Consider the following 27,777-nt stretch of genomic DNA (forward strand, 5'->3'; position numbering starts at 1 on the left):
CCCCTCAACACAGCTCACACACCCCCACCTCCACCCCCAACACTGCACAGCCCACCCCTCAACACAGCTCACACAACACCACCCCTACCCCCAACACTGCACAGCCTCCCCCTCAACACAGCTCACAAACCCCCACCCCCACCCCCAACACTGCACAGCCTCCCCCTTGGCACTGCTCAAACACCAAAAGTGCCTTCCTTTCCCTCATCCCACTTTGTTACCATGACAATGCTCACCTCCCCCTCACTCCAGCAAAGATTCTCACCTCCTGCACTGGAGTGGGTGCAGGGGAGGTTCACCAGGATGTTGCCTGGGATGAAACATTGAAGTTATGAAGAGATGTTGGATAGACTTGGTTGGTTTTCGTTGGAGCAGAGAAGACTGAGGGGTGGCCTGATCGAGGTGGACAAGATCACGAGGGGCATGGACAGGGTGGATAGGGAGCAGCTGTTTCCCTTAGTTGAAGGGTCAGTCACAAGGGCACATAAGTTCAAGGTGAGGGGCAGGAGGTTTAGGGGGGATGTGAGGAAAATCTTTTTTACCCAGAGGGTTGTGACGGTCTGGAATGCGCTGCCTGGGAGGGTGGTGGAGGCGGGTTGCTTCACATCCTTTAAAAAGTACCTGGATAAGCACTTGACACATCATAACATTCAAGGCTATGGGCCAAGTGCTGGGAAATGGGGTTAGGTAGGTCAGGTGTTTCTCACTTGTCAGTGCAGACTTGGTGGGCCAAAGGGCCTCTTCTGCTCTGTGTGATTCTGTGATTCCTTCTCATCCCCTTACTCCCCAACAATGCTCACCCCCAGACTATGTTTACACCCCCCCACCCCCACTCCCTCATTTCCTGACAATGCTCAGACAATGTTCACCAACCCCCCTCCACCTCACCCCAAACCATCCTCACAAACCCCTGCTGCGTCACCCACAACTCCCCACAATGCTGACTCATCTAACATCAGCCAGAGAGGAGCCAGAGATTCTGTAGGGTGAGTCTGGAGTGGGACGTGTGGGAGAGGGGCTGAGCGGTGTTCGGGGTGGTGGGGAGAGGGTTGCGAATCTTGCCCCGGGGTGGTGGGCGGGGTGGGGGAGGGGGAGGGGTGATGGTGGTGGTGGCTGTGGTGAACATTGTTGTGAGGGGGGAGGTGAACGTTGTCAGGGTGTTCTGGGCAATATCTGGGGGCTGCTAAGGGGTGTCGGAAAGGGGTGCTGAGCATCAGGGTTGCTGCGGTGCTGAAGTGCTTTGATATTGGAACTGATTTACTTAGAGCTACACTTCTGAGCAGGTTTTACACCTGCTGGGAAAAGCTCGAAGTAAATCCATGTCAAGAAACAGGGAAAGCAGAGAGCAAACAGCCCAAGTCTGCATGGATATGGCCATCTTGTCCACTGTCGGAGAAAATGGTGCAACAGTCCGGGCAGGGTAAAACCGGCGATCAGAAGTTTACATATGTACCGCGTATGTGTGCGCCTCGGCAATTCCTCAGGGTTCCAAGGTGCATCAGCCACTTAAATCGAGTCTTACGCCCCTCCCCATGTTGCAAAATTCAGGTCGTTTTCATTACTTCAAATCACTATCGCGTTTAAAGCACCTCGGCGAACTTCACTGTGACAGCTGCTGCTTTATTTACTTGTCCTACATTGTCTGGCAGCAAGCAACGTGAACTACACGTGAGATAAAACTGACTCTAACTGCACATCCTTCCATCAGATGCCACTGAAGGGTAATACAGAGCGATTGTAAATGGGGGACAGCGTCTAAATCAGATAACATCTACTCCCTCTACAACAAAAAATTACTGGTAATAAAAAACGCAATATGCCAGTATTTGAATTAACTGGAAGCACAATTGTGATGGGAGTACAACATAAATAAGTTAGTAAAATAGACCATAAAATATAATTGGCAAAAACCTCAACAGACTGTCATTTTAATTTTTTTTTGCCACCATATGGTAATCCAAACGAGTTGTTCAGCCAGCTTTTGCTGAATAATATTTGACCCAATTCTGTTTTCAGCGGTTACCATCCCCCACTTAGACCATAAGACCATAAGACATAGGAGCAGAAATTAGGCCATTCGGCCCATCGAGTCTGCTCCTCCATTCAATCATGGCTGATAAGTTTCTCAACCCCATTCTCCCGCCTTCTCCCCGTAACCTTTGATCTCCTTACCAATCAAGAACCTATCTATCTCGGTCTTAAATACACTCAATGACCTGGCCTCCACAGCCTTCTGTGGCAATGAATTCCATAGATTCACCACTCTCTGGCTAAAGACGTTTCTCCTCATCTCTGTTCCAAAAGGTCTTCCCCTTACTCTGAGGCTGTGCCCTCGGGTCCTAGTCTCTCCTACTAATGCAAACATCTTCCCCACGTCCACTCTATCCATGCCTTTCAGTATTCTGTAAGTTTCAATCAGATCCCCCCTCATCCTTCTAAACTCCATCGAGTATAGACCCAGAGTCCTCAAACGTTCCTCATATGTTAAGCCTTTCATTCCTGGGATCGTTCTCGTGAACCTCCTCTGGACACTCTCCCGGGCCAGAACATTCTTCCTGAGATACGGGGCCCAAAATTGCTCACAATATTCTAAATGATCTTCATAGCAGGCAATCTTCTCAAGATTTCTTTTCAATGCCTCATCCGGAGTCCTCCCGCAGCTCAAGAGAGGGAACGATTCTGCTTGGGAACCTGTCCATTCTTCTCAGTGTTGCCTTTAGAAATTATCATAAAACCAATTCTCTCTGGTTGACCCCTTCACCTTTATTTAATGTCACCATTATCTCCTGTGACAGTACTCACAATCTGTCAAATGGCATGTGGCATAATATTGGCAATGTACCAATTACCCAGATCTCCCGATCTCCCGATTGTCAGAGACTGGACATACGACCCAAGGCGCAGTTGGGTCAAAGTCCCGATGCTGTGACCAGTCAATGCATTTTAGTGGACTGCAGAGCAGTTGGATGACTGCACACGATGTACAATCTCCTCGCTAAAGTTGGCCATGGAGCAGTCACTGGTGGAGGTGCTCACATCCCCTTGGCAATGTCAGCATCCCGGTTTGGACCAGTCTCCCTGATAGTTCAAGCTAACAGTGCAGCCTTGCAGTGCGGGTTAGGAGAATGCCTGTGTCTGAGCTGAGGGCACAGCATGCAGTCCAGTGGCAAAGCTGCCGCCAATCGGTCAGGTGGAGTGGGGTGGAGGTGGGTGGGGTTTCGGGCATCCATGCAGTGTACTGATCCAAGTGGTGCCAGCACTTTCCGGGAAATGTTAAGAGGCCTTCACTCTGAACCAGGACAGGTTCTTAGTACACCCATGCTAACCATGTGTCTCTTGCTTTCATCCTGCAGGAGGAGTACATCAGGACCATGGAGCCTGGTGAACTAGCTGGATGCCCAATGGCCTAAGAGAGCGAAGACAATGGAGGAGAGAGTGACTGAGACTCCTGGCTGCCCAGAGGCAGGAGCAGCAACAGCAGGAAGAAGGGGCGGCTGGGGATCCCGCACACGCCGCCAAGAGACACAGCGAGCCATCGCTGGTCGGTGCCTAGCGACACCCAGGGTCTATAGACACCACCTTTCATTCCTGCAAATGACTGAGAACCAGTGTCGGTGAAGACAGCGAGGACACACAACTTTGTGCATTTCGCCCAGGACCAGGACAGTCAGGATGCAACAGCGATTGGATTCGCCCTGATCTTGGGTTTCCCATCGGTTCAGGGTGTGATTGACTGCACTCATGTGGCACTCAGATCTCTGTCGCAACACGTAGTGAATTACATCAACCACAGGGGCTTCCACTCGCTGAACGTGCAGCTGGTGTGCGACCACCAGAAACACATCCTGCAGGTCTGCGCACGGTTTCCAGAGAGTGTCCACGACTCCTACATCCTCAGTCAATCACAGATACCCGGAGTCTTCCAGGGTCCAGAGAAGCTTTGGGATGACTCCTCAGGGACAAGGGTTACCCACAGAGGCTGTGGCTGATGACACCTGTGCGGCGGCCTCAGGCTGCAGCAGAGCGACGCTATAATGAGGCTCATGCTGCAGCTCACAACTTGGTGGAGCAGACCATCGGGATGCTGAAGATGAGGTTCCGGTGCCTGGGCCGGTCTGGTGGAGACCGGTAATATAGTCCACAGAGGGTGTCACGCATCATCGTCGCCAGCTGCACCCTTTACAATCTGACACTCCAACGGGAAGACGAGCTGGCAGAGGAGGAGATTGAGGAGCTGGATATCTCCTCCGATGAGGATGACGCTGTCGGAGATGAGGGTCAGGAGGTCCTCAGAGTCAACAATGACAGGCATGAAGCTCTCACACTGGCCAGTCGAGGCCGGCATATTTGGGAGGCCCATAGCCGCTAGATTTGCAGAGGATGATGACAACATGCAGTGAGGTGACCCCATAGGTTGTCACATCACATCTGTGAATGTTTGACTCCAGTCTGGCTTGTGGCAGAGTGAATACCCTCGGTGAGAATGCTCCTGTCATGGAGATGCAGTGGAGGCCCTAATAGGATTAAAGGAGGATGATGACAACATGCAGTGAGGACACTCCATAGATCTTCACATAGCCTCTGAGAATATATGACTCCTGTTTGGCCGAGGGTAGCTCGCTTGCACTCTGTGATCAGGGTCATATCACTGAGACGAAATTTTAGGATCATCTGATCCTTTGTCTGCGTTCAGCACCTGAGCCCTTCAGGAGCACAGCGTCACTGGTCACAGATTCTGAAGAGATGCCGAGGGCACACAGAGAGAATGATGGAACTCTGTGGCGCCGGCCCACTACATTCTGGCAGCAATGACAAACACCATCGAGGTGCAGGTATCAGTAATGTGTCCAGGGAGTGTGAGGCCGGACCATCACTTTGTCTGAAGGCTGCACAGAGCACAGGGACGAGGCCCTGGACTGAGACACCTGCCTTTCTCTTATGCAGAAAGGGTTCACATCTGAGTGACATGAACACTGCTCATCAGTACAAGGAGCCATAGACAGGGAGACATTCTTGGGAGTTTATTGACAATAGTGAACAGTATGTAGAAGTGATTAATACCCGTGCCCAGGCTGCGCAACTAATTATTCTTAACTCTCCTAACCCTGTGAAACAGGACACATCACTAACAGCATGGTTGTCTCACTTGGTGGGGAGCAGCGCCGACCTCACCATCAGTACAGGACTGGTCCCGGTCATCGCCGGCCAGCTGGATGGCTCTGTTTTCAGAGTCTGTGGGGACCTTGATTTCAGGCATTCCTCCACCGGTCTGTGGCCTCTCCCTCTTATTATGTGCCTGCTTGTCCTGCATGAATAGAGATGGAGAGAGTGTAAGCAGGAGGCCTGCCAGGCCAGATGATAAGTACGCCTGGCCTGAGTGGGTGGTGAGTGGTCCCATGGACGGGATGAGGACAATGACAGTGTGTGTGAGAGAGTGAATGGTGATGTCCCTGGAACTGGCAGTGAGTGAGATCCCTGCCGATGTGTGATGGGTTTGCGAGTGTGTGAACTGAGAGTGATGAGAAGAGTGACTTACCCTGGTGGAACGAAGGAGATCATTCATCCTCTTGCAGCACTGGGTGGCTGTCCTCTTTTCAAGGGCGTTGGAGCTGACCACCGCTGCCATCGCGTCCCAAACCTGGCTGGTCACGCAGCTGCCCATCCTGCGGCCAGGGTCGGGGTAGAGAACCCCCGCCGTGGGACCCCATGGCATCCAAAAGGCGCTCAAGGGATGCTCACTAAACCCGGGGGCTGCAGTCTTCTTACCTTTCATTAACATCTTCCCTGAAGTAGTCGTGGTCTGGAAGCACTGAGATGTGTGTGCGCGGCTGGACTTAAATATGGTGCCTAGTGTGATGAAGTGTCGAGGTGATGGCAGTGATCACCCGCCATGAAAATGGTGTGCTTCCCGGGAGTGTATAAATAATGTGGCGGGATTGGGACGAAACAGCGTAAAAACCCACCATTGCGGCCAGCGGGTAAAACATTGTTTCCACCGCCTGCTACCTCACTTAGTGCAAATCTGGGTTGATTCTGCCCCCAGTCTAACTTCTGGGTAACTACAGAACTGAACCCCCAATCACTCACACTGCCCCACCACCCCCGCAACTCCCCCCATCGACTCCCAGACTACCCCCCGATTTCCCCCGACTTGACTACCCCCCCACCACCTGACTAACTCCCCAACCCACCTGCCATCTCACCCACTTGTCATCCTACACATGCCACCCCATCCACTTAGTCACTTACCAACTCACCTCACTGACCTACCCACCCTACCACTTTATCCATTCACTCAGTCATCCATTCACTAACCTTCACACTGGACCTTTAAACTTACCATACAGCAGCTAATGCCATAGTTAGGGGGTATAGCTTGTCTTCCACCCCACCCTGACGCTACAGCATGGCAATTGAGTTCTACGATGGACACTGCACTCCACATTCATGAAGAAGCTGGGCTCAAAAGACCTGGCAAGAAATATGGAGCAGTGTCTAGGCATAGAAAATCTCGAGCAGAGTGGCAATCTGGCGATGATTGTCGCTTCGCAGGAGATCCAGGCCAGGGTATTATTCTGCTGTTGGGGCGAATCTGTCTTTAAACTGGCCTTTAAGTGCACAAGGTCTAATCTCCGTTAATCATCATTTGGGTCAGTCAGTGTTTAATTGGTATTTGATGAGAGAAATATAAAGATTGGGTGAATGAAGAATTTCCAGCTCAGGGTCAGAAAAGAAACACAGCCTGATTGGAAATCTTTCTTTCTCTCTTATACACATGACATTTTGAACTACATAGGATATATGGCATAGAAACAGGCCATTCAGCCCAACCTGTCCAAGTCAGTGGTTATGCTCCACTTGAGCGTCCTCCCAGCTTTTATCTAAATCTACCATCATAACCCTCTCTTCCCTTCTCCCTCAAACTTGTCTAGCTTCCCCTTATTTGGCCCCCTATTTGGGGTCATATTTGATACTATTCACAATCCTGGACATGGTTGAAGAAAAATGTTATCTTCTGTGATTCCTCGATCGTGATGCACACTCTCTAAGCCATTTAACAGACAGGCATATTACTCTGAAAAGGAATGGTGCAGAAGTGAACATGACCAGTTCATAATTGCTATTTATCCAGACGCATTTCTCTCAAACTGAGATGCTCATTGCTGAGAAGCTATGAATATAGGCTTTGAAATTGTATTTTATCAATGTACAAAGCAATGATATCAGTTGAGTTGCAAAAGCACTAAGCTCTTCAAGTTCATTTCCCTCCTAGAATGAGAATGATCCTTCTTTAACTTTAATTCAAAAGTTACAGATTTTAAATCCACTTTTTTTTTTCAATCCCAATACTCGGCAAGATTCCTTCCGTCTTCTCCCTGTTTTCTCTCAGATGTTGTCCACTCACTGTTTCTTCCACTGCATCGTGCTGGAGTACAGTTCCACAGGTGGCAGGAGCCCACCCATACATCACCCCGAGGCTCTTTTGACACAACTGACTTCACAGGAAACTTTCGTCCTATTCCCACCTGCCACATACACACACTTCCCAGTGTGCCAGCCAGCACTCCGAGCAGGAACCTTTCCCTCTGTTACAGACCACCTCCCACATTTGGGCAAAGACCCTTTATTTTGAGAACACCCCTGAACCTGAATCTCAGAGGTGCACATTATACTGCACCAGTAGAAAGGTTCTACTATGTGCACTAGCTAAAAATATTCCTTCTGTTGTAACATTGTACAAATTACTGTAGGTTTAAAGTCCAGCCTACTTTGTGCTATGGACCTGTACCTACAAGAAACTGAATTAGTGCTGGTTAAACTTGTCTCATGTAGGGTGCAGGAGTATGAATTAGTTTCAAAGTCAGGTCAGTGAAAGTAGAGTGGACCATCTTGTTCCATGACCAAGACCTCCATACCTGCCATGTTTAACAATGATTACATCCTAATTGCTAGGCAGTTACTTTTATGTAAAGCAGCACAATCATTTGATTTCAAAGATTTACGAGAATGGTTCCAGGGATGAGGGACTTCAGTTATGTCAATAGATTGGAGAAGCTAGGATTGTTCTCCTTAACGAAAAGGTTGAGAGGGGCATTGATAGAGGTATTCAGGAGGGTTCTGGACTGAGTGGATAGGGAGGAATTGCTTCCATAGGTGGAACGACCAAGAACCAGAGGAGACCAAATTTGAGGTGACTATCAAAATAAGCAGCAGCTACATGAGGAAAAACTTGGCTTATGCAGCGAGTGGTTAGGATCTGGATTGCCCTGCCTGAGTATATGGTGAGGCAGCTTCAATCGTGGCTCCAAAAGGGTATTAGATACTTATCCGAGGTGAAATATTTTGCCAGGGGAAAAGGCAGGGGTGTGGGACTGGCTTTTATAGAGAGCTAGCACAGACACAACAAGCTGACTAGCCTCCTTCTCTGCTGTAACCATTATATGATTGTAGTTTCAAATAGGCCCAAAGCCACAGCACAAAACAACATATAATTTTGCAGCTGCATTATGGGAAAGAATGAGCAGTATTCTTTATCAGGATGTGATTTCTGCCTGCAGACAAATCTTTTTGAAAGGAATACAGAAATAATTTGGATCTAAGTCTGTAAGTTACCATTTTACCTCAACAACAACAACTTGCATTTCGAAAGCACCTTTAACACAATAAATGCTCCAAGGCATTCCACAAGAGTGTTTAAATTGAAATTTGACACTGAGCCACATAAGGAGATACTGAGGCAGACCTAGTCAAAGAGGTGGGTTTTAAGGAGTGTCTTAAAGGAGGCACAAGAGATTCAGGGAGGGGATTCCACAGCTGAGAGTATGGGCAGCTGAAGGCTTGGCTACCAGTGGTGGAGCAATTAAAATTGGGGATGCTCAACAGGCCAGAATTAGAGGAACACAGATATCACGGACAGTTCTGGAGCCGGATGAGATTACCGAGATGGGGAAGGGGTGAGGTCATGCAGGGATTTAAAAATGAAGAATTTAGAATGGAAACATTGCATAATCGAGGACCAATGTCATTGGGCAAGCACGGGGGTAATGAGTCAATAAACTTGCCGTGAGGAGGACACGAGGTCATTCAAAGCTCTGCTGCCCAAGTTTACCAAAGGTAGGACATGAATGGTCAGCCAGGAGTGCACTTGAATTACCAAGCCCAGAGGTAACAAAAGCATGAATGAGCATTTCAGCAGATGAGCAGAGGTATGTCCAACCTGGGTGATGTTATGGAGATCGGAATAGGTAGACTGTTGATGTCACAGGCATTGGATCAGTTCATCTCTGTGTCAAATATGACACCAATATTGCAAACCATCTGGTTCAGCCTCAGACAACTGCCACGGAGAGGATGCGGATCAGAGCCTTTGGCGGAACCAAAAACAATGGCTTCGAAGTTCCAGATATTTAGTTGGAGCAGATTTCTGTTCATCCAGTACTCCATGTCCGACAAGCAGCCTGACAATCTGAAGTCAATGGAGGAGTCAGAGAGGTGGTAGTGAGGTAGCCTCTACAGTAGCAAGATGTCTGTTGTAGAGCACATCCTCATATTGACCAATCTTTCTGAAATGGTAGCCTGAATTAATTACATTTTATTCTTTATTTATGGTCTGGTGTAAACAGGTTACCATAGGTTAGAACAAAAATCTTCAATTATTGTATTTACCAAACAGCTTGCTCACTTTTATAAAAACAAAAAGCTAAAAGCTACTGCGGATGCTGGAAATCCAAAATAAAACAAGAACAGAATTACCTGGAAAAACTCAGCAAGTCTGGCAGCATCGGCGGAGAAGAAATCAGTCAACGTTTCGAGCCTCCATGGCCCTTCGGCAGAACTGCAGCCAAACTGCAGAGCTGCAGTTCTGCCAAAGGGCCATGGAGGCTCGAAACGTTGACTGATTTCTTCTCCGCCGATGCTGCCAGACTTGCTGAGTTTTTCCAGGTAATTCTGTTTTTGTTTTGTTTTGCTCACTTTTATCCAGCCCTCAAAAGTGCAAAACGACTAGGCTTCCTTGTTAAAGGTGCTGGTGACATGTACTCATCTGTTGCTAAGTTAAGGGATAAATTGTAGAGACTGAAGGATACAAAGATTCATGAAGTCTTTACCATAGATTATGGCATATAAATCAACCCAGCATATAAGACAACCCCATTTTTTCAGCTGCAATAATCATGGTTTTGCATATACTTGGTGTAGAAGTTGACCCCCGCCCTTTTCAGCCATGACGTGCTACACTCACATTAGTAGTCAGCCTCAACTTTTCTTCCCACAAATGGATGTTTTCCTTACCGGTACCTTATAACTGGGTGCAAGCGATCAAGCAGGCGATATGGGCTGTGTTGTAAAGATACGCAGGTGTTTAAGACACGCCCACACAGAACAGACCCCATGTGGCGAACGACAAAGATGGTGACCACCTACACCCACGCCAGTGGTTCACTTTTACACTCAATTTATAAATCGGCCCCTTTTTGGAGACATTTTCAAGGCTTCAAAGGTCGACTTAGGCACTGACATCTATGGTAACTGTTGAATTTAACTGGTGCTGGTTTTGGTCATAATCAGAAATAGTTCAATGCTATTCCACAACACTCAGTGCAACCTTGAGAAATGGCCCCTTATCTTCCTACTAGTCAGTTTCCAAGCCTCTGGCCTTCATAATGATTTGACTTTACAGCTCCCACTTTCTTTCTAGCTGAAAGTGCTGGTAATGTATGTTTCCAAGGGTGTGCAGGGGAAGGAGTGGGTTGACGTTTGGGGTGAGGAACCCTCCTCAGATCACCGTGCTATCGAAGTGGTCTGCACCCACGAAGCTACGGAAGCCGGCTCTGTTATGCTAGTTTTTCATGTCCCCCTGTCTACCCACTGATCCCCACCCCTTTCACTATTCACACATGTGATGTCTTTCATTTCTTTGTTTTCTCTTATGGTGCCAGTTTACATTTAAATGTCTCATTTAGACTCTCATCACCGGCAGATAAATTGGAATTAAAGTTTTTACCCAGCCCACAGTTAACCCCCTAGCCCAACTTTGAGTGCTGCCTTTGAAAAGCCTGAGACATGGTAAAAGAAAACAAGTTGCACAGTCCTCTGCTCAGTTTATCAGTTTGCTTTTACTGCACTTTGAATTCATGCTCTAAAACATATTACTGATACAAGATTCCTGTCAGTGATTGACTGCCTCAAATCATTGTGCAACTCACTTTCGCTGTCCATTAGTGACAATGCCAGCCACTTTGACTAATTTATGTAATCTATCAATTCACATACGTGACAACTCAGTGACCACTTTCAAAAGAACAGCGTGATAAGTGGAAGGCAATTAATTTTTTTAACTTTTAAGTGTCAAAATTATGCTTCGTCATTACTACTTCAAGTTGCTTCTGATTTGCTGTCAAATGAAATAAAAATTAAATCAAGGGCAATTTTCGTCATTTTGTTCCAGACAAACCACTATTATCCAAGTTATAAAAGCACGAGGACCTTATATCATTACAGCCAGGGAACCTTCACAAATAACTAGTGGGAATAATAAATGGAAGCGCTTTGGGTTTGTTCCAGAACAGGACACTGAAATAGCTTGATAATTCATTTTAAAGTGCTTCTGATTGACCACAAAATGAAACTTACAATCAGAGGCTTCTCTAATGGACTGACAGTAACACAAACTAATGACAGCCTTTATTAACTATCTAAACATGTAACCTGATAATATCTTACTATCCTAGTTCCTGTTTGCACAGTTTTGACTAGCTGGAATCAGATATTTAGTGAGAGTAATTACTTAGGATTTGGTCGGGGGAAAATGTCTGCGATTCCCTATATGTAGTGGAATCTTAAATACTTTGAAAAAAAGCGACGTTTAACGGTTTTGCCATGAATAGAAATTAAGGGCAATTAGGGATAGGCAATAAATACTGGCCTAGTCAGCCACGCTCACATCCCATGAATGAATAAAAAAAAAGGAAGCAGGGACATTTTCTCCTGTAATGTGGAAACAGCTCAGTCACAGTGAAAAGTTGCCTTAAATGTGAATTTCAACCACTTGCATCTTAGGATGGATTTATATCACCCTAAGGGAGAAACAGAGAAGCCATTTGCTCACTACGTTATGGAGATGGCTTTGTTAGTGTTAACTCAGTTCAAACCCATGGCTTCCACCATCTAGAAGAACAAGGGCAGCAGGTTCACAGGAACATGAACGCTTCCAATTAAGTTCCCCTCCAAGTCACATACCATCCCAATTCACACACACATTCATTCCTTCATCATTGTTGGGTCAAAACAAAGAAACACCCAATCAGAACTGTGGGCCAAAGCAATTCAAGGAGGCAGCTCACCACCACTTTCTCAAGGGCAACAAGGGATGGGCAATAAATACTGGCCTTGCCAATGATACCCACTGTTATTTTTGAGAAATTCAGTTGGTGAAGGATAGAACTGAAGCTTATATTTATGCACTTCAATAAGCATTTATTTACACAGTTACAGATTACAAGCAGGCACTTGCTAATCCAGCCCACACCCACTACTTAATGTCTATTTATAGTGCACAAGTGAATCCCCAGTTATGCCCTCCACCTGCCTTTAATTAAACACAATTAACACCTACATCCTGGACATTTTTTAAAAATTTCTGATATGTACTTGAGCATGTAATCTAAGGTGACACTTCAGCCTGAATTATCTCATCTTTTGAATTAGACAGGAAACCAAGGGACCATCAATCTGGTGAATGTTAAATGATTGCACTACACAATTAAGAGAACAGCAACAGGTTCTCCTGATATCCTAACCAACATTCATCCCTTAACCAATACCACCAAAACCAGTAACTGGCCATTCACTAATGTGGTATGTGTGTGTGTCTGTGTGTGTGTGTCTGTGCATGTGCACTTGTCTGTGCGTGTGCGTGCGTGTGTATGTGTACGTATGTGTGTGTATGTGTGTGTGTGTGTACATGTGTGTACGTGTGTGTGTGTGTGTGTGATCTTGCTACGCACAAACTAGTTGCCACACCTGCCAACCAATGACAATGACTTCAAAAATCCAATGGTCAGAAGCTTTTTTGGGATGTGATGAAGCACTATATAATTCTCCAATGAATGATGTCTGTAGAAATAGATTCAGAAGCATTGCCAGTGTTTACCTACAGGCCGTGCCCTCAGCATACCTTTGACCAGTACCAGAGGGCAGCCCATGCAATCAGTGCCAGCTTATATTGTGGCAGTCTCAACACCTCTAACGATGTCTGTGCTGACTTATTGTTTGCTTCAACATTGTTTACATTACAACAGCAGAATACAAATGGTGTAAAAACAGTAAATGCTGGAAGTACTCAGGAGGTCAGGTAGCATTTCACAGAATCACAGAATCACACAGTGCAGAAAGGGCCCTTCGGCCCATCAAGTCTGCACCGACACGCGAGAAACACCTGACCAACCCACCTAACCCTATTTACCAGCACTTGGCCCATAGCCTTGAATGTTATGACGTGCCAAGTGCTCATCCAGGCACTTTTTAAAGGATGTGAGGCAACCCGCCTCCACCACCCTCCTAGGCAGTGCATTCCAGACCGTCACCACCTTCTGGGTAAAAAACTTTTTCCTCACATCCCCCCTAAACCTCCTGCCCCTCACCTTGAACTTATGTCCCCTCGTGACTGACCCTTCCACTAAGGGGAACAGCTGCTCCCTATCCACCTGGTCCATGCCCCTCATAATCTTGTACACCTCGATCAGGTCATCCCTCAGTCTTCTCTGCTCCAACAAAAACAACCCAAGTCTATCCAACCTCTCTTCATAACTTAAATGTTTCATCCCAGGCAACATCCTGGTGAATCTCCTCTGCACCCCCTCCAGTGCAATCACATCGTTCCTATAATGTGGCGACCAGAACTGTACACAATACTCCAGCTGTGGCCTCACCAAGGTTCTATACAACTCCAACATGACCTCCCTACTTTTGTAATCTATGCCTGCTTTATTTTACTAAAATCCACTCTCCCCAATCCAAAACATTGTTTTGCAACTTGTCTATTTCTTTGTCCATAACAAGCTTAAACTGTACCATGTTGTGGTCGCTATCACTGCAATGCTCCCCCACCACCACCTCAGCCACCTGTCCGGCTTCATTCCCCAGAATTAGGTCCAGCACTGCTCCCTTGTTGGACCCTCTATGTATTGACCTAAAATGTTCTCCTGTAAACATTTCAAGGAATCCGCTCCATCCAAGCCCTTAACACTATGTCTATCCCAATTAATGTTGGGAAAGTTGAAATCACCTAATAGAATTACCCTATTGTTATTGTTTTTACACACCTCCGCAAATTGTGCACGTATTTGCTTCTCAATTTCCCGCTGACTATCTGGGGGTCTATAATAAACACCTAACAATGTGGCTGCCCCTTTTTTATTCCTAAGCTCTACCCACAAAGCTTCATTCGATGCCCCCTCCAAGATATCACCTCTCCTTCCTGCAGTAACTGACTCCTTAGCTAATAATGCAACGCCTCCTCCTCTTTTACCCCCTCCCCTGTCTCGCCTGACGATTCTATATCCTGGAATGTTGAGCTGCCAATCCTGCTCCTCCCTCAACTACGTCTCAGTGATGGCTACTATATTACAATTCCACGTGTCAATCCTCACCCTTAACTCATCTGTTTTATCTGTAATACTCCTGGCATTAAAGTAGAGACCATCCAGCCTTGCCTTACTCCCTTGAAACTTAATGCAGCTGTACTCCCTCTGACTTGATTGTTTTATTGTATATGATGTGTCCCTATTCTGCTAACATTCTGTGTCCCCTCCCTCTGTCGAATTAGTTTAAACTCCTCCCAACAGCACTAGTAAACCCGCCCGCAAGGATGCTAGACCCGCTCTGGTTCAGATGTAGACCATCCCGCTTGTACAGGTCCCACTTTCCCTAGTAACGGTCCCAGTGATCCAGGAATCTAAAACCCTCCCTCCTGCACCAACTCTTAAACCACGTATTCATCTGTGCTATTCTCCTATTTCTGTGCACATGGCACTGGGAGTAATCCAGAGATTACAACCTGAGAGGTCCTGCTTTTTAGTCTACTGCGTAACTCCCTGAATTCTTGATGCAAGACCTCATCCCTCTTCCTACCTATGTCATTGGTACCAACATGTACCATGAACTCTGCCTTATCACCCTCCCCCTTCAGGATGCCCTGCAGCCATTCAGTGACATCACGGACCCTGACACCAGGGAGGCAACAGACCATCCTGGAGTCATGTTGACGGCCACAGTAGCGCCTGTCTGTTCCCCTGACTGTAGAATCCCCTATTACTATTGCTCTTCCTCTCTTCCACCCCTCCTGTACAGACAGGCTGCTTGTGGCGTCAGAAGCTTGGCTCTGTCTGCAGTCCCTGGAGGAGCCAGTGCCCTCATCAGTCTCCAAAATGGAATACCAATTGGCAAGCAGGACCCCAGGGGACTCCTGAACTACCTGCCTGTTTCTCTTGGACTGCCTGGTGGTCACCCATTCCCTTCCTTCCTCAAGTCCCTTCAGCTGCAGTGTGGCCACCTCTCTAAACCTGCTGTCCACGATGCTCTCAGACTCATGGATTCTCCACAGTGTCCCCAGCCGCCGTTCCAGCTCTGAAACCCGAGCTTCCAGGAGCTGCAGCTGGACACACTTCCTGCACACATGCTGGTCCTGGGCGCTAGAAATGTTCCCGGCTTCCCACATGGAGCATGAAGAGCACACCACGGTTTTGAGCTCTCCTGCCATGACTTATCCCTTTAAATTAAACCTTTAAAATCAATTACTCTAGGGCCCTTCTTTCCTGATCCTTGTTACTACAGAATATACAAACTATAAACCACAAAAAGACCTTAAACTATAAGCGATAAAAGTAGGAAATACTTACCCGACCTTACCCACTACTTACCAGTCATTCCTTTCCCTTGTAGCCTCTACTGCTGCAGCACTGCAAGACCACTCTCTGAAGATTTAAGAAGTTGGATAACAAAGAAAAAATGCAAAAGGCACCTCTTCCCCTATGCACTGACTTCCCACTGTGCACCAAATTGCCTGTTCATGTGCAATCACACTGTAGGGACTTCTAAATAGTCCCTTTCTGAAATGGAGCTGAGGTGAGCTGAGATGACTCACACTAGTTAAGCTTCAAATAGTAATCAGCACCTATTCAGGCCCTAATCAGGCTTCAGGTGATTGACAGCTAACTGTCGCACAGTCAGCTGAGTCAGCTACCTTACCAACCTTTTAACTAGACTACTGAACTTACACAAATTAAAGAGAGAAACAGTCTGATGGACATTCGTCAGATGTGACCAATCTCCGTGGAAACAGTTCTAACAAAAGGTCATCCAACCGAAATGTTAACCCTGTTTCTCTCTCCCCAAATGCTGCCAGACCTGCTGAGTATTTCCAGCATTTTCTGTTTTTATTTCAGATTTCCAGCATCTGCAGTATTTTGATTTTTGCTGCAATACAAATGGGGTGTGAGACTAATGAGGTGGAAGAAATGAATTGCCCTGGACTGTGAAATCTCTCCACTGAGGTTCATTCAGTTCTTCACAGTCAACACTTTACAGTGAACTTATATCTGAGGCCAAGAGGTGGGTGTTTAAACTAAGGCCTTGATGTGGTGTCCTCTCCAATTTAGGGTTTATAATGCAGCCACACCTAAAGTAAAATAGATACTGATGGCAGCTTGGATGACCTGCTAAAATGTGGCTGTTGGGTATTATTGAATCTCTGGAAGTTGTGAACTTCATGTGAGAAAAAAGAGAAGCTTCCTGACTCACTAGCTGTAGAAACATTAGAAACTGTGGGCTGATCGTACACTAGAAAATCTAGTGTGTAATATGGGCAATAACCATGGGAACAGTTTAAATGAATACTAGAATCCAATTTTTTAAAATATTCTTTCATGGGATGTGGGCGTCACTGAATTTGTTGCCACTTTTTTACTGCCTTGCTAAATGATCTTTCTGCTGAGGACAAAATTGTCTGGTTGGGTGCATGTACAACAGGCGCTGCAGCTCGCCCCCAGCTAACAGCTAGCCCCCCAGCTCATGAAGGTCTGTCCCTCGTAAAGAGAAGCTGTGCTTAAAAAAAAGGTGTCCACTTCGGACTCCAGTGCTGCCATTGCAGATGAGACAAATGTGATGCCAGGGAGAGAAAGAGAGCTCTGTGGTTTACAGATATGGCACCGGATGCATTAGTCATGGAGGCTGACAGAAGGAGAGAAAGCTAGTTTCTGCAGGAGGCAGGGGGACCCTTGAGGAACGCCTTCTGAAAGGAGAGGGAGTAAGTAGTCACTGAGGTCAAGGCATGGAGTCTGGTGCTGAGGACCTGGCAGCAGTGCCAGAAGAAGTTCAATGACCTCACTTGGGTGCTCAAAGTCAGTGAATGTCCCTTCACAAGACATCTCCTACCCACCGCTCCATCAATCTCAGTTTAAACACCCATCTGTGGGCCTCAGATATAAGTTCACGGTAAAGTGTTGACTGTGAAGGACTGAATGAACCTCAGTGGAGAGACTCCGCAATCCAGAGCAATTCATCACTGATACTCTGCCCTCTCACTTGCAGGACAAGGTGGCGTGAAATAGAAGGGAGAGGCAGAGAACCGGCAGGCCCAGGCAAACCTTCAGTGCAAGCCCAGCAGAGGAGATGGTGTTCCACATCATGGATCTGGCTGCAGCAAAGCCTGTAGCGTCCAACATCAGCCAGAACATTCAGGATTTTACTGCCATATTCCCATCTCATCCTCATCCTGATAACTAGCGTGATGTGCAAGCTGCAGATGGTATGAGCTCAAACCTCTTCCTTTACATCCCATCCCAACGCTCCCCTTCTGATTTTATTCTTTCAGATACCCAAGAGGCGCCATCTGTCCAGCCACAGCAGCCCCAGAAAAAGAGAGTGAAAAAGAGAGAGAGAGAGAGAGTGTATCAGCACAGCACTGATGAAGAATGTCACTTGATCTGAAACTCGCAGCCACCAGCTCAGATATTGACACTGCATATACCTCCGAGGCGAGTATAGAGTCAGCATCTCCACGCGGTTGAGTTATTGGGTACGAGTGAGCTGCAGTAATGGCTAGAGAGGAAAGGATAGTTTGTTTCAAAGCCTATAAGAGGGTGTGGTTGCAGATGAGTTTTGCTGCGGGGAGCTCTGATGAGGAATTTGACAGGGAGAGTACTGGTCAGCACGTACACCAGGAGGCTTGCTACATTGGCAGTCCTGTCAGACAACCTCCTGTCACTGTCATGGAGCACAGAGGAGTTTGACTCCAACATGGCAGAGGGCATCTCGTGGAGCTTGGAGTCCATCGGGTTCACCATGGAAGTGATGGCCAACTCCATAAGAACACTAGCGGACCCCGTAATGTGGTGTCCGGTGGCCGATGCCCCAGCTTCCACTGCAGCGCAGGCAGACGCCACCCTGTATTCTCAGTGCTGCAGTGGGAGCTCAAGCCAAGATCATGAGATCCTGTGGTTGGTAATGCCTTCTGTACAGAGCCCCCCCTCCCCTGCTTCTTCACAGAGCGTCTCTTCTCTGCAGCCTCTGACCCATTTGTTTGTCATGATGCAGACCCAGAGGCACTGAAACTACAGCCCCCATTCCTCATGCAGGGTTGCGTCACCAGATCCTCTGGTTTCCCTGAACGCATGCGGTAGCTCACCACAAAACCTCCAAACACAAACCACGGCACTTCCACTCGCATTGCCACATCTTTAGCGAGGCAGAAGCACTTCACAAGCAAGTTGCATTCCTGGCCCTTCAAAGGATGCTGCTTCCCCAAGTCGCTGCGGGCGTGCCCAGCTGACAGTGGTTAGCACAGGCGTTCAGTGGGCCTGCACAGACCACGTTTGTGAAAAGTGCATCAAATCAGCAAGAACAAGAGATTGACATCACAAACAACCTCTCACCATACACAGGCATACCCGCGGTAACGCCCTGTCCAGAACAATGTGTCGGATAGAGCTAGCCGTGGCTGTGGAGCTACCATTGCCCCAGTCCAACGTTACAGAGCTCAAAATCACGGCTAATCTGTTATTTACCATCTAACAGTGTTCAAGTGCTAAATATTATTTTTTAAATAAATTTACTCGTGGATATTCTGCACTTATCACAAACTAAATTTACCGAAGTGATTTGTATCATTTTTTTTAGGATTTGAACAAGAATACATCACATTGATGGCACTTTCAACCAATTCTGCGCAGAATCCCAAACTTCGATTTAGTACAAGGAACGGTGTACGATATTCTTTTCCTGATGATTTTCACCACCAACTCCCACTGCAAACTTGTATAGACTTTTCTGCCTCTCTACAGTGTTCCACAATTTCTTCTCCCTCCTTCACCGATGTTGTCAATCTATGTTGCTGAAATGCTTCATTTTTGCTGAGGCTGAGGTTCTTTCTGCAGATTTTCTCCCCTTTAAAGCGTTTCTGGGTCTCCCTGCCACATGCACCATCCCAAACATAGGCGGCAATCCACCTGCTTGCAGATCTCTATCCCAACCACCCAGAAAGCAGCCTCTGTTTTTTTTTTCCCCCTTTCTTGGGGATCAGACTCCACCTGATAGCACACTGTGGTACTACCTAGATCCTGAACCTACGTGCTGAAAACTACGGGCATGTATTTCCACACTACCACTCCGTAGAATGACACAATGAGGGTTCGCCAATGCTGGTCCAATTGGCCACCTGGTCACCAAAATGGTCAGAGCCAAAAAAGGCCACTTTGGTCCATCTGGCCAACTCCAAGAGTTTAAAAAACACAATTTGCTAATATAGGGCGGTATGTTCTGGTCCTTCTTGTGGTAGGAAGGGCCAGGGCGGTGGGGTGGGGGGGATGGTGGCATACTGGAACCCTTCCACCTTCATGCCTCCGCCAGGATTAAGTTCTGGGTGGGAAGGCCCACGGCCAACCTTCTCACCCTGCCATCAAGTGAGGCCCTTAAGTGGCCAATGAATGACCACGTAAGGGCCTCAGTCTACCACCGCTAGTATTAACCACGCTGTAGCTGGGCCTGTCGCCATGGACCATGCACGGCAGCTAAAACTGCCGTGGCCAGGTTTTCTCTCCTAATCGAGGGGCTCGACATTGGGGGAGGGGCACTAAGAACCACCCGCTGCCCTTGGTGTCAAATCCCCTGCACCCCTCTTCCCGTGACACCCCACTGCCACCCCCACTTAACATCACTGATGTTGTTTATGAGCTTCACCCACCCCTCTGCGCAATCTTCAATCATTCACCCCCTTCTGCGTGAAACAGTTAGAAACTGACTCTTTGGTGGCTCAACAAAATATTAGACTTAGAATAGAGAGTATTGCTTTTCATGTTAAATGCCCACCTGGAAGATGTTGGACAGGTCCCGCAGGTTGAAGATGTAGTGGAATTTGATGGCCGTTGGCAGAAACGTGGAAGCCACTTTATGATGCAGGGCCAGTGCCAGGCTGATCAGCTGCTGTGTGGATTTCTGCAATGCCCCTGCAAAGTTGCCAAGCTTGAGATGCTGAGCCAGAATGGTACTGTAGATGGTTGCGAGGGCATCCATGCCAGGAAACGACAGAGCAAACACACAGAAGTGGCGCTGCGTTTTTGGGGAAATAAAAACCATTTAGTCGTGCTGGACGTGTACGCTTTTACAGAACAGGCATCTGCACCTTCAGATTGCAATTTGTATGGAACATTTTAGAACAGTGGACAGCACAGGCATCTTCAAAAGCACTTTGCATAAATAAGTTAAACAAGTGGAATTTAAATCAATGGCTGACTGATGCTTTATTACCCCAGGTTGCATTTTATGTGAGCTTTTTTTTTTAATATTGTGGACAAGATGTTGTAATTAGTGAAACCGAGGGATGTCTCGACAGGCTGCTGATACCCAAGAGGCCATTTCTGGGAACTAATGTAAGGGCGGCCATCAAATATGAAATTAAAGCAAGCCTCAGCCGGTGATAAAATTGGAAATTTGCATAAAAATATTTGTGCTGCTAATCAGGCAAAACAAGATAAAAATCTACCCTCATTTAATCTGCAGAAACCATTTCATTTTCAGAAAATAAGCATATTAAAGAGTGAAGTATTTATGAAAATTAGACATGTCAGTGTTGATGTTAAGTGATAGCAACAACCGAACTTAGCCATGACTCTCGCAGTATCAATGAAACGGTTCCTGAACACTGCGGATTCCCTGGGAGGTGACAAACTAATTACTGATTTCCTTCTTCCAGTCAATGTTTTTGCCCATTTAATTGGTGATAAAGCTAATCTTTACTCTGCTCCAATCAGTTGCTTTGCAGTGACACCAAGTCAAATGACACTTCAGGACCATGGATGTTAAGGTTCCCAAATGCATTCTCAAGGCAGTTCTGAGTCTATGTGGAGTGACAGCACAAACCTGTCTCTCATTGAGAGAGCTTACGGGGATGGTGAGAAAAAAAGAGAGAAAAATAGAGCTCATGCTAGTGCAGCACAGGATAGTGTCCTGAGGTTGGAGCTGCAACATTTTATGGGGCATTTGGATATACCTCACCTGGAGCAGCGTGGATCTTATACCAAGCTCCTCAAAACCGAATTATTCCATTCGTCAGCACGGGCACAAGCATGACCCACGTTGATAAGCAGAAGAATTATTCTAAAATTATTTTAAAACCTCAAGAGAAATATTCTTGGTGTTAGATGCTTTAAACATCTATGGTGGATGGAGCTACAGAATGTAATTCACTAGGCAGGCGTGTCTGGGAATAAGCAAGTTGAACAGCACAAGGTTAAAAAGCTGTCGCGTTTGCTGCTCTCTGGTCCCATCAGTAATTGTGTTGCTGCCAATTTAAAATATGTTCCTTTTTCCCCTCACTATGTCACCGGTTCTCAAAGTCGGAGTCTCCATGCAGGGGAGGAAAATTCCCTCAGGTCATCAGCAAAATTTTAATTTGAGCGTTAGGAAACATATATATGATGATTAACACAACATATTTATGACTGTAAATCCTAAATAAAGGAAAGTAACTATCTTCAAAAGTGAAATCTCTTGCTCTGCTGCTTCACCGATAACCTTATCAAGGCTGTGATCTGAACAGGACGTTTGGGTTGGGATCTCTATTGGATATAATGTGAGTAAATTGCCAAAGTAGGTTCATTAGATCTCTGCTAGTTTTGGATTTCAATGCCTGCTTAGGTACAGGCCTTGGGTAAGGTTTTTTTCAAACTATATGGATCATTGTTTCCAGTGCAAATGTGTAGTCACTATTATCTGCCTGTTGACAGATACTAACAAATTAGCCCAGGGATCGAGCAGTGAGCAACCTAAAATTGTTTTCGATGTCACTACTCAATAAATGGATATTTCTAAGTGCTCATCACATTAGCAGTGATAAATGTCAAACACGATTTAACCTTTGTTTAAACCATTCGTGACATAACTCTCATTTATATCAGTAATGCAGACTTCACTTAAGCCGTACATTGATGCAACCCTTGTTTTTACCAGTCAGTGGTGTGATTATTTGGAAAGAAAGATAACCATTCACTTTGAGAGTGCCAGTAAAACCAGAAATGTGATCCCCATAACAACGGTAAGAATCTTGGAAAATACTAGGTAAGAAAAATGGAATTTGATTCGTTTGGACCGGATAAACCATTGACCCTGATTACTACCCTCTGTGTTTTCCTCCCGCAGAATCAGTGTCACTGATAAATAACAGATAACATCAGGGGCTTGCGCAGTGTGGTATATGTAAACTAGGGAGGCCTGACCAAGTAATATCTGATTCAAAGGGAAGATTTATTAGAAAATTGGTAATCATAAAAATTGATGACGTCATCAGTAAGTCATAAATTCATATCCTTATGGAGGGCAGATAATATATCAGATGGGGCCTTGACATGTTAAATGCTTATATCAGGAGTCCAACGCTCCAAAGCTCATTTGTAAGCATTATCATCCCAAATTGTTTTGGACATTGCATTTTTCCTCAGTCACCACTTTCCTTAGCTTTCCCCCTTTCCCCTCTAAACTGCTGTTTAGGTTGTTGTCTCTTGTTACATCCTCACTATTTTCTTTCAATCCATTCTTGAGATGTGGGTGTCACTGGCAAGGCCGGCATTTATTGTTCATCCCTAGTTCTCCTTGGGACGATGGTGATGGGCCTTCTTCTTGCAGACTGTACGGTGAAGGTGCTCACACGATACTGTTAGGTAGAGACTTCTGAGTTTTGGGAGGTGCTGCCAAATTAGCTATGGTCCATCCAACAGTTTCAAACTAAAACTCTTTCTAGTCCAGCACCTCACAACTTGCTGCCCCCTTCAGTTTTCTCTTTTTCATCTCAGTTAAAAAAACAACAAGCTGGCTTCACTACTTGACTTTACCTTATCTTGCCTTTCACTCCTTTCATTCTTCATGGGGCCCACACTATTGCCTTGGCTGGCATTTCTGAACTCCATTAAAAAAAAGGGAATCTAGGAGCTGGTCTGAAGAAGTGACCATTGCCGCTGTGCCAAAGAGCCTTAAATGAGTGACCTGTGCGGCACAATTTATGAACCCATGGAGCAGAATTTCACCCATGTCGGGCAGGCTCTACGGGGGGGTGGACAGGGGGGCGTCAGGAAGCTGACTGCCGCTCATGATCGGGGCCGGAAGGCGATTTCGTGCTGGAGCGAGCGGCCGCGCTCATCGCTGCCTGTGTGGGCGGGGGGAGTGCGAGCGGGGTGAGTGCGAATTTCGTGCATGTGCGCGAGTGCCATTTTCAAATCTCCCTGAGGCACAGAGCTGCTTCAGGGAGATGAACAAATTTCAACAAAAACAATAAGGATTTTCGAAATGTTATAAAACATGTCCCCTCGTGTGACTCTGTCACAAGAGCAGGGACATGTTATTAATGAGAAAACAAAGTTTTTATTTGATTTTTATTTGCTTTTGGAAACCTTATCCCGCCCATGGATGAGGTTTCCAAAAAAGTGCAAAGGCCGCTTGGCCTTTTCACCTGCCCGCCAACATAAGGTTGGACAGGCAGCGAAAAATTTATTTTAATTAACTTTTTAACGGCCTTAATAGGCCTTTTAGTTGACGGCAGGCACACCGGTGACTCCGGCGTGACCCTGCCGACCGAAATATCGCGCGGGTGCGCAATGACGTCGGGACGCTCGCCCGACGTCATCACGCGTCATTTTACGTTGGCTCGGGTTGGGTTGGGTCGGGTCGGGTCGGGTGTGCGCCCGCCCACCGAGCTGAAAACTTTATCCTCGCACTCAATCTATTCGAGGGTTTGTCTCTGGAAAAATATAAAAAATATACAGGTGGAGTATCTCAAATCCACAAGCTCGGGGCTGAGTCGGTGCCAGATTTCAGAACGTGTTGATTTTTGGGGGAAATCATAGCCGTAGTCTTTTCATCCACAGACTATTAACGGGTAGAAGATTTAGCCATATTTTTCTTTTTTTTTAAATGTCAATTTTCCACCATCACAGAGACCCACCATTACAGCTCTCCTTCCCTTTAGAGCCCCCCAATTACATTATGCAGGTGAATACTGCCCCGAAACCTTGAGTTCTTACATTTAGTTCACTGCGAGCTTGCCTGGCAACCAAGCTGGGACAATCTGGCCCCGTAGCAACTGATGATGCAACATCTTCCATTGTTTTAGTTTGCAAGCATCAGGTATAAGGACTACCCCCTAAGTGCAGAAGAGCAATCTCCCCTACTACACCTTGCTCTGCCATGAAAATCTATATGTTCCTCTTGACGTCTCTCCACAGTGTCTCACCGTAATTCCTGCTGGGATGTGTACAGCTTTCACAGTGGAATCCAGATATCAGGCTAATTCTTCAAAAAGGGAGGATGAGAGAGATGCAATAGCAATGATTACTGTCTGTGGAGAGCTGACACCGTCTTGACTTGTGGGCGCGGTTGTACGATTGATTGCTGCATTCAGCAAGTGCCAACATCAATTCTGTGCCCATCTTCAAGACATAGGACTTGATTATAACATTATAGATCTCTGTCAGTCAGCGATTTACTTACTGCAAATCTTAAACATTGCTGAAAAGAAAGACATGTTGCCAAAGCTTTTCATCTTGCACTCATCAGGACAAATGCAAGAATGCCAAATTTCAAAACGATCACAACAATTTATACTACAGGGGAAAAGGATGCTGATTGGTTGGCAAGTTGGCTCTGACTGGTTGAGGCATAGGCTCCCCAAGCTCCTGGATAATTAAAAAAGGCGCAAGGCTTGAACACATTCCTTTTGTCTGCGGAGAATGGGTCCCTGCCTATAAATGTGTGTTGCTTCTGTCAAGCGTAAATGAGCCACATTTTGAGCTGGAACTGATTATCTGGATTATTCTAAATCTGGCAGCAGCAACTCTGCCCTAATGGATCCTGTGGTCATCTAAACAAGCTGCAGAAAAGCACCAGTTCAGCAGCAGATTGAGAGTGTTATGTTTACCAGGTTGTTTAGAATTTTTATTGGAGTATACTTTATTATCGACAAACTCTTTAGCTCTCCCCAAGCCAGATGCCGGAGGTGAGTCCATCGCCGCCCCCACATCCCTCCTAAATCAGACGCTAACAAGTAGGAAATGTCCAAACGTCGTCTGGTTGATATTTTTCCTCCTATCATGGGCTTAGGGTGCCATCTAATCTATCGGGTGCCCTGAATCGTTCAGCTGGATTTGGCAGTCAGCCGTGTAGCGACAGCACTCACCGGCAACCTCAGAGAGAACTGCCCGCAAACACTGAGCAGACCCTGCGGCCGGAGGTTCCCCTTTACCAACAGCAATTTAAATGTGGCACCAAGTCGAGGGGGTCCAGTGTCAGTGAACAAAAGTAGAGATGTAAACCTTCAACGTACCTGCAGGCGAGGGTTTATGGTAAAACTGCCAGCCGTGGGATTCATACAGGATACATACTGCACGTTATGAATCTCTTTGAGTGAAAGCTTAGTTCGGTCATACCTGGTAAAAGATTTTTTTTTTAAATTGCTAATACTGACAAGCTTGACTAAATGTGTCACCATCAACTGAACAAAATGACATACATATAAGGAAAGGACTTGCATTTATATAGTGACTTTCCCAAGCTCCGGATGTTCCAAAGATTGTGCTCTCTATATTATGTATCATAATCATATTTTGTACTTTTATTTCAGGAAGGAGTAAGTGGGGGTGGGGGGGGGAGGTGTTGGAATGTCCAGGTGAACGTGCAAGGGAGGGGTCTGCGGAGTCAATGGCTGCCTCCTGGGGAGCAAACTCAGAGTGGGCGTGGTAGGAGGGAATGGGTGAGTGTGAGAGGGAGCCAGTAGAGTGGGAGGGTGAGGGTGCATCGTTACCGGCAGAAGGGGCGGCAAGGGTGGTTGGTGGGGACACAGAGTCTAGCACGGATCCTGGAGGTGGCAAGGACGAGGTCGGGGAGGTTAATGTGGATGGGGGTGCTTTGCTTCAGTCCCTCGCACACTTGGTATAAAACAGCTTATCCTGAGGGTACCTGATACTGACAGTAACCATGCACTTTCCTCCCATTCCACAAACTCACTGATTTCTCCATGTGCCTGCAAGGCTAAATGCTCACCGAGAAGTGGCCTTGCTCCGGCAGTCACTGTATTTAATGTGCAGTGGTGAGCTTCAAATAAAACCTGAAAGTACTCGTTTCATAGCTTAGCTCCTTAACCTGTGGATCCAGCAACAATTATTTGAAATGAAACACGGGTAAACTTACATCGACAGAGCAGCTTATCCCACCCTGAAGTCTGAGCCATTTCCAAACCAATGGATTACGTTTTTTGAATTGGGTTCATGATTGTTAGGTAGTAAACATCCTGCTCTTCTTCAGATTGTACTATGGGATATTTTTACATCCTTCTGAACAGGCAAATGGAGCCTCGCTGTAACATTTTGCCCAAGGGATTGGGCATCCTCAACAATGCAGCACTCCTTCAACATTGCACCAAAATGGCGATCTAGAATATTTGCTCAAGTCATGAAGCAAGGCGTGAGTCAACATTCTAGCTGTGACAGGAATGTTGATTAAAAAAAAAAGCCAAGCTAACACTTGGAAGACCCGTTCAGAAGAAGCAATTCTGCCAAAATCTACAAGTTGAGAAAGGAAAGAACACAAATGGCCTCTGGGTCATGTAATGAATACAGCAGACCCCATCTATGGTACTGAATATATTAAAAAAGAAAAATGTCATTTAAGGTAATTCTCTGGTAATTCTCACCTCGAAAAACATGAAAAATATTGGACTATAAATTGTGGTTTGGGCAATAATGCACCACAGGTAACAGCCTGTTTGCATTTCAACTGAAAATCAAGCAGAGAATGGTACAGGCTACTAATTCACCATTGCTCTTTTCATGTTACCACCCGGAGTCAAATTTATGCCCTATTCACTCATCTCTGATGCTTTGCAGAGGCATTGTACATTAAGGAGAACATTTTCTTTACTATCTGAGGAGCGCCTACCAGTGATTGTAATCCAGATGTTGCCTGATAAGTGTATGTGGCTGAACAGTGCCATAAGTGTCGACTTCAGGCATGTTCATGTCATCAATAAAGTATATCAGTCTCTTGGTGCCAGGCGGTCCATAATTCCTGCCAGCTTTCTTCTCAAGGGGCTTCTCCAGTATGGCTGTAAAAGATAAACAACAAGTGTCACCATGGAAATCCATGAGCTTTGAAATCAGGAGAACAAAGATCCCATCATTCAGCTGAGCTATCAACAGAGCCCTCTGCAAAAATAGGGTTAGCACTACACTCCAGGTGAGGTAA

At 46.3% G+C, this 27,777-nt stretch overlaps 1 protein-coding gene across 1 annotated transcript in view; it reads right to left on the minus strand.

Moving 5' to 3' along the window:
• Positions 1 to 27,777, minus strand: part of dnah9 (dynein, axonemal, heavy chain 9) — a 563,627-nt gene that overhangs the window by 329,276 nt on the left and 206,574 nt on the right. The window contains exons 39-41 of the mRNA XM_078570706.1: positions 27,472 to 27,637; positions 25,862 to 25,964; positions 20,362 to 20,601 (exon numbers count right to left, since the gene is read on the minus strand). Coding sequence (XP_078426832.1) covers positions 20,362 to 20,601; positions 25,862 to 25,964; positions 27,472 to 27,637 — 509 coding nt within the window. The remainder of the gene's footprint in view (positions 1 to 20,361; positions 20,602 to 25,861; positions 25,965 to 27,471; positions 27,638 to 27,777) is intronic.

Source organism: Cetorhinus maximus, chromosome 24 (assembly GCF_964194155.1).
Source record: "Cetorhinus maximus chromosome 24, sCetMax3.hap1.1, whole genome shotgun sequence".
NCBI classification, from domain to species: domain Eukaryota; kingdom Metazoa; phylum Chordata; class Chondrichthyes; order Lamniformes; family Cetorhinidae; genus Cetorhinus; species Cetorhinus maximus.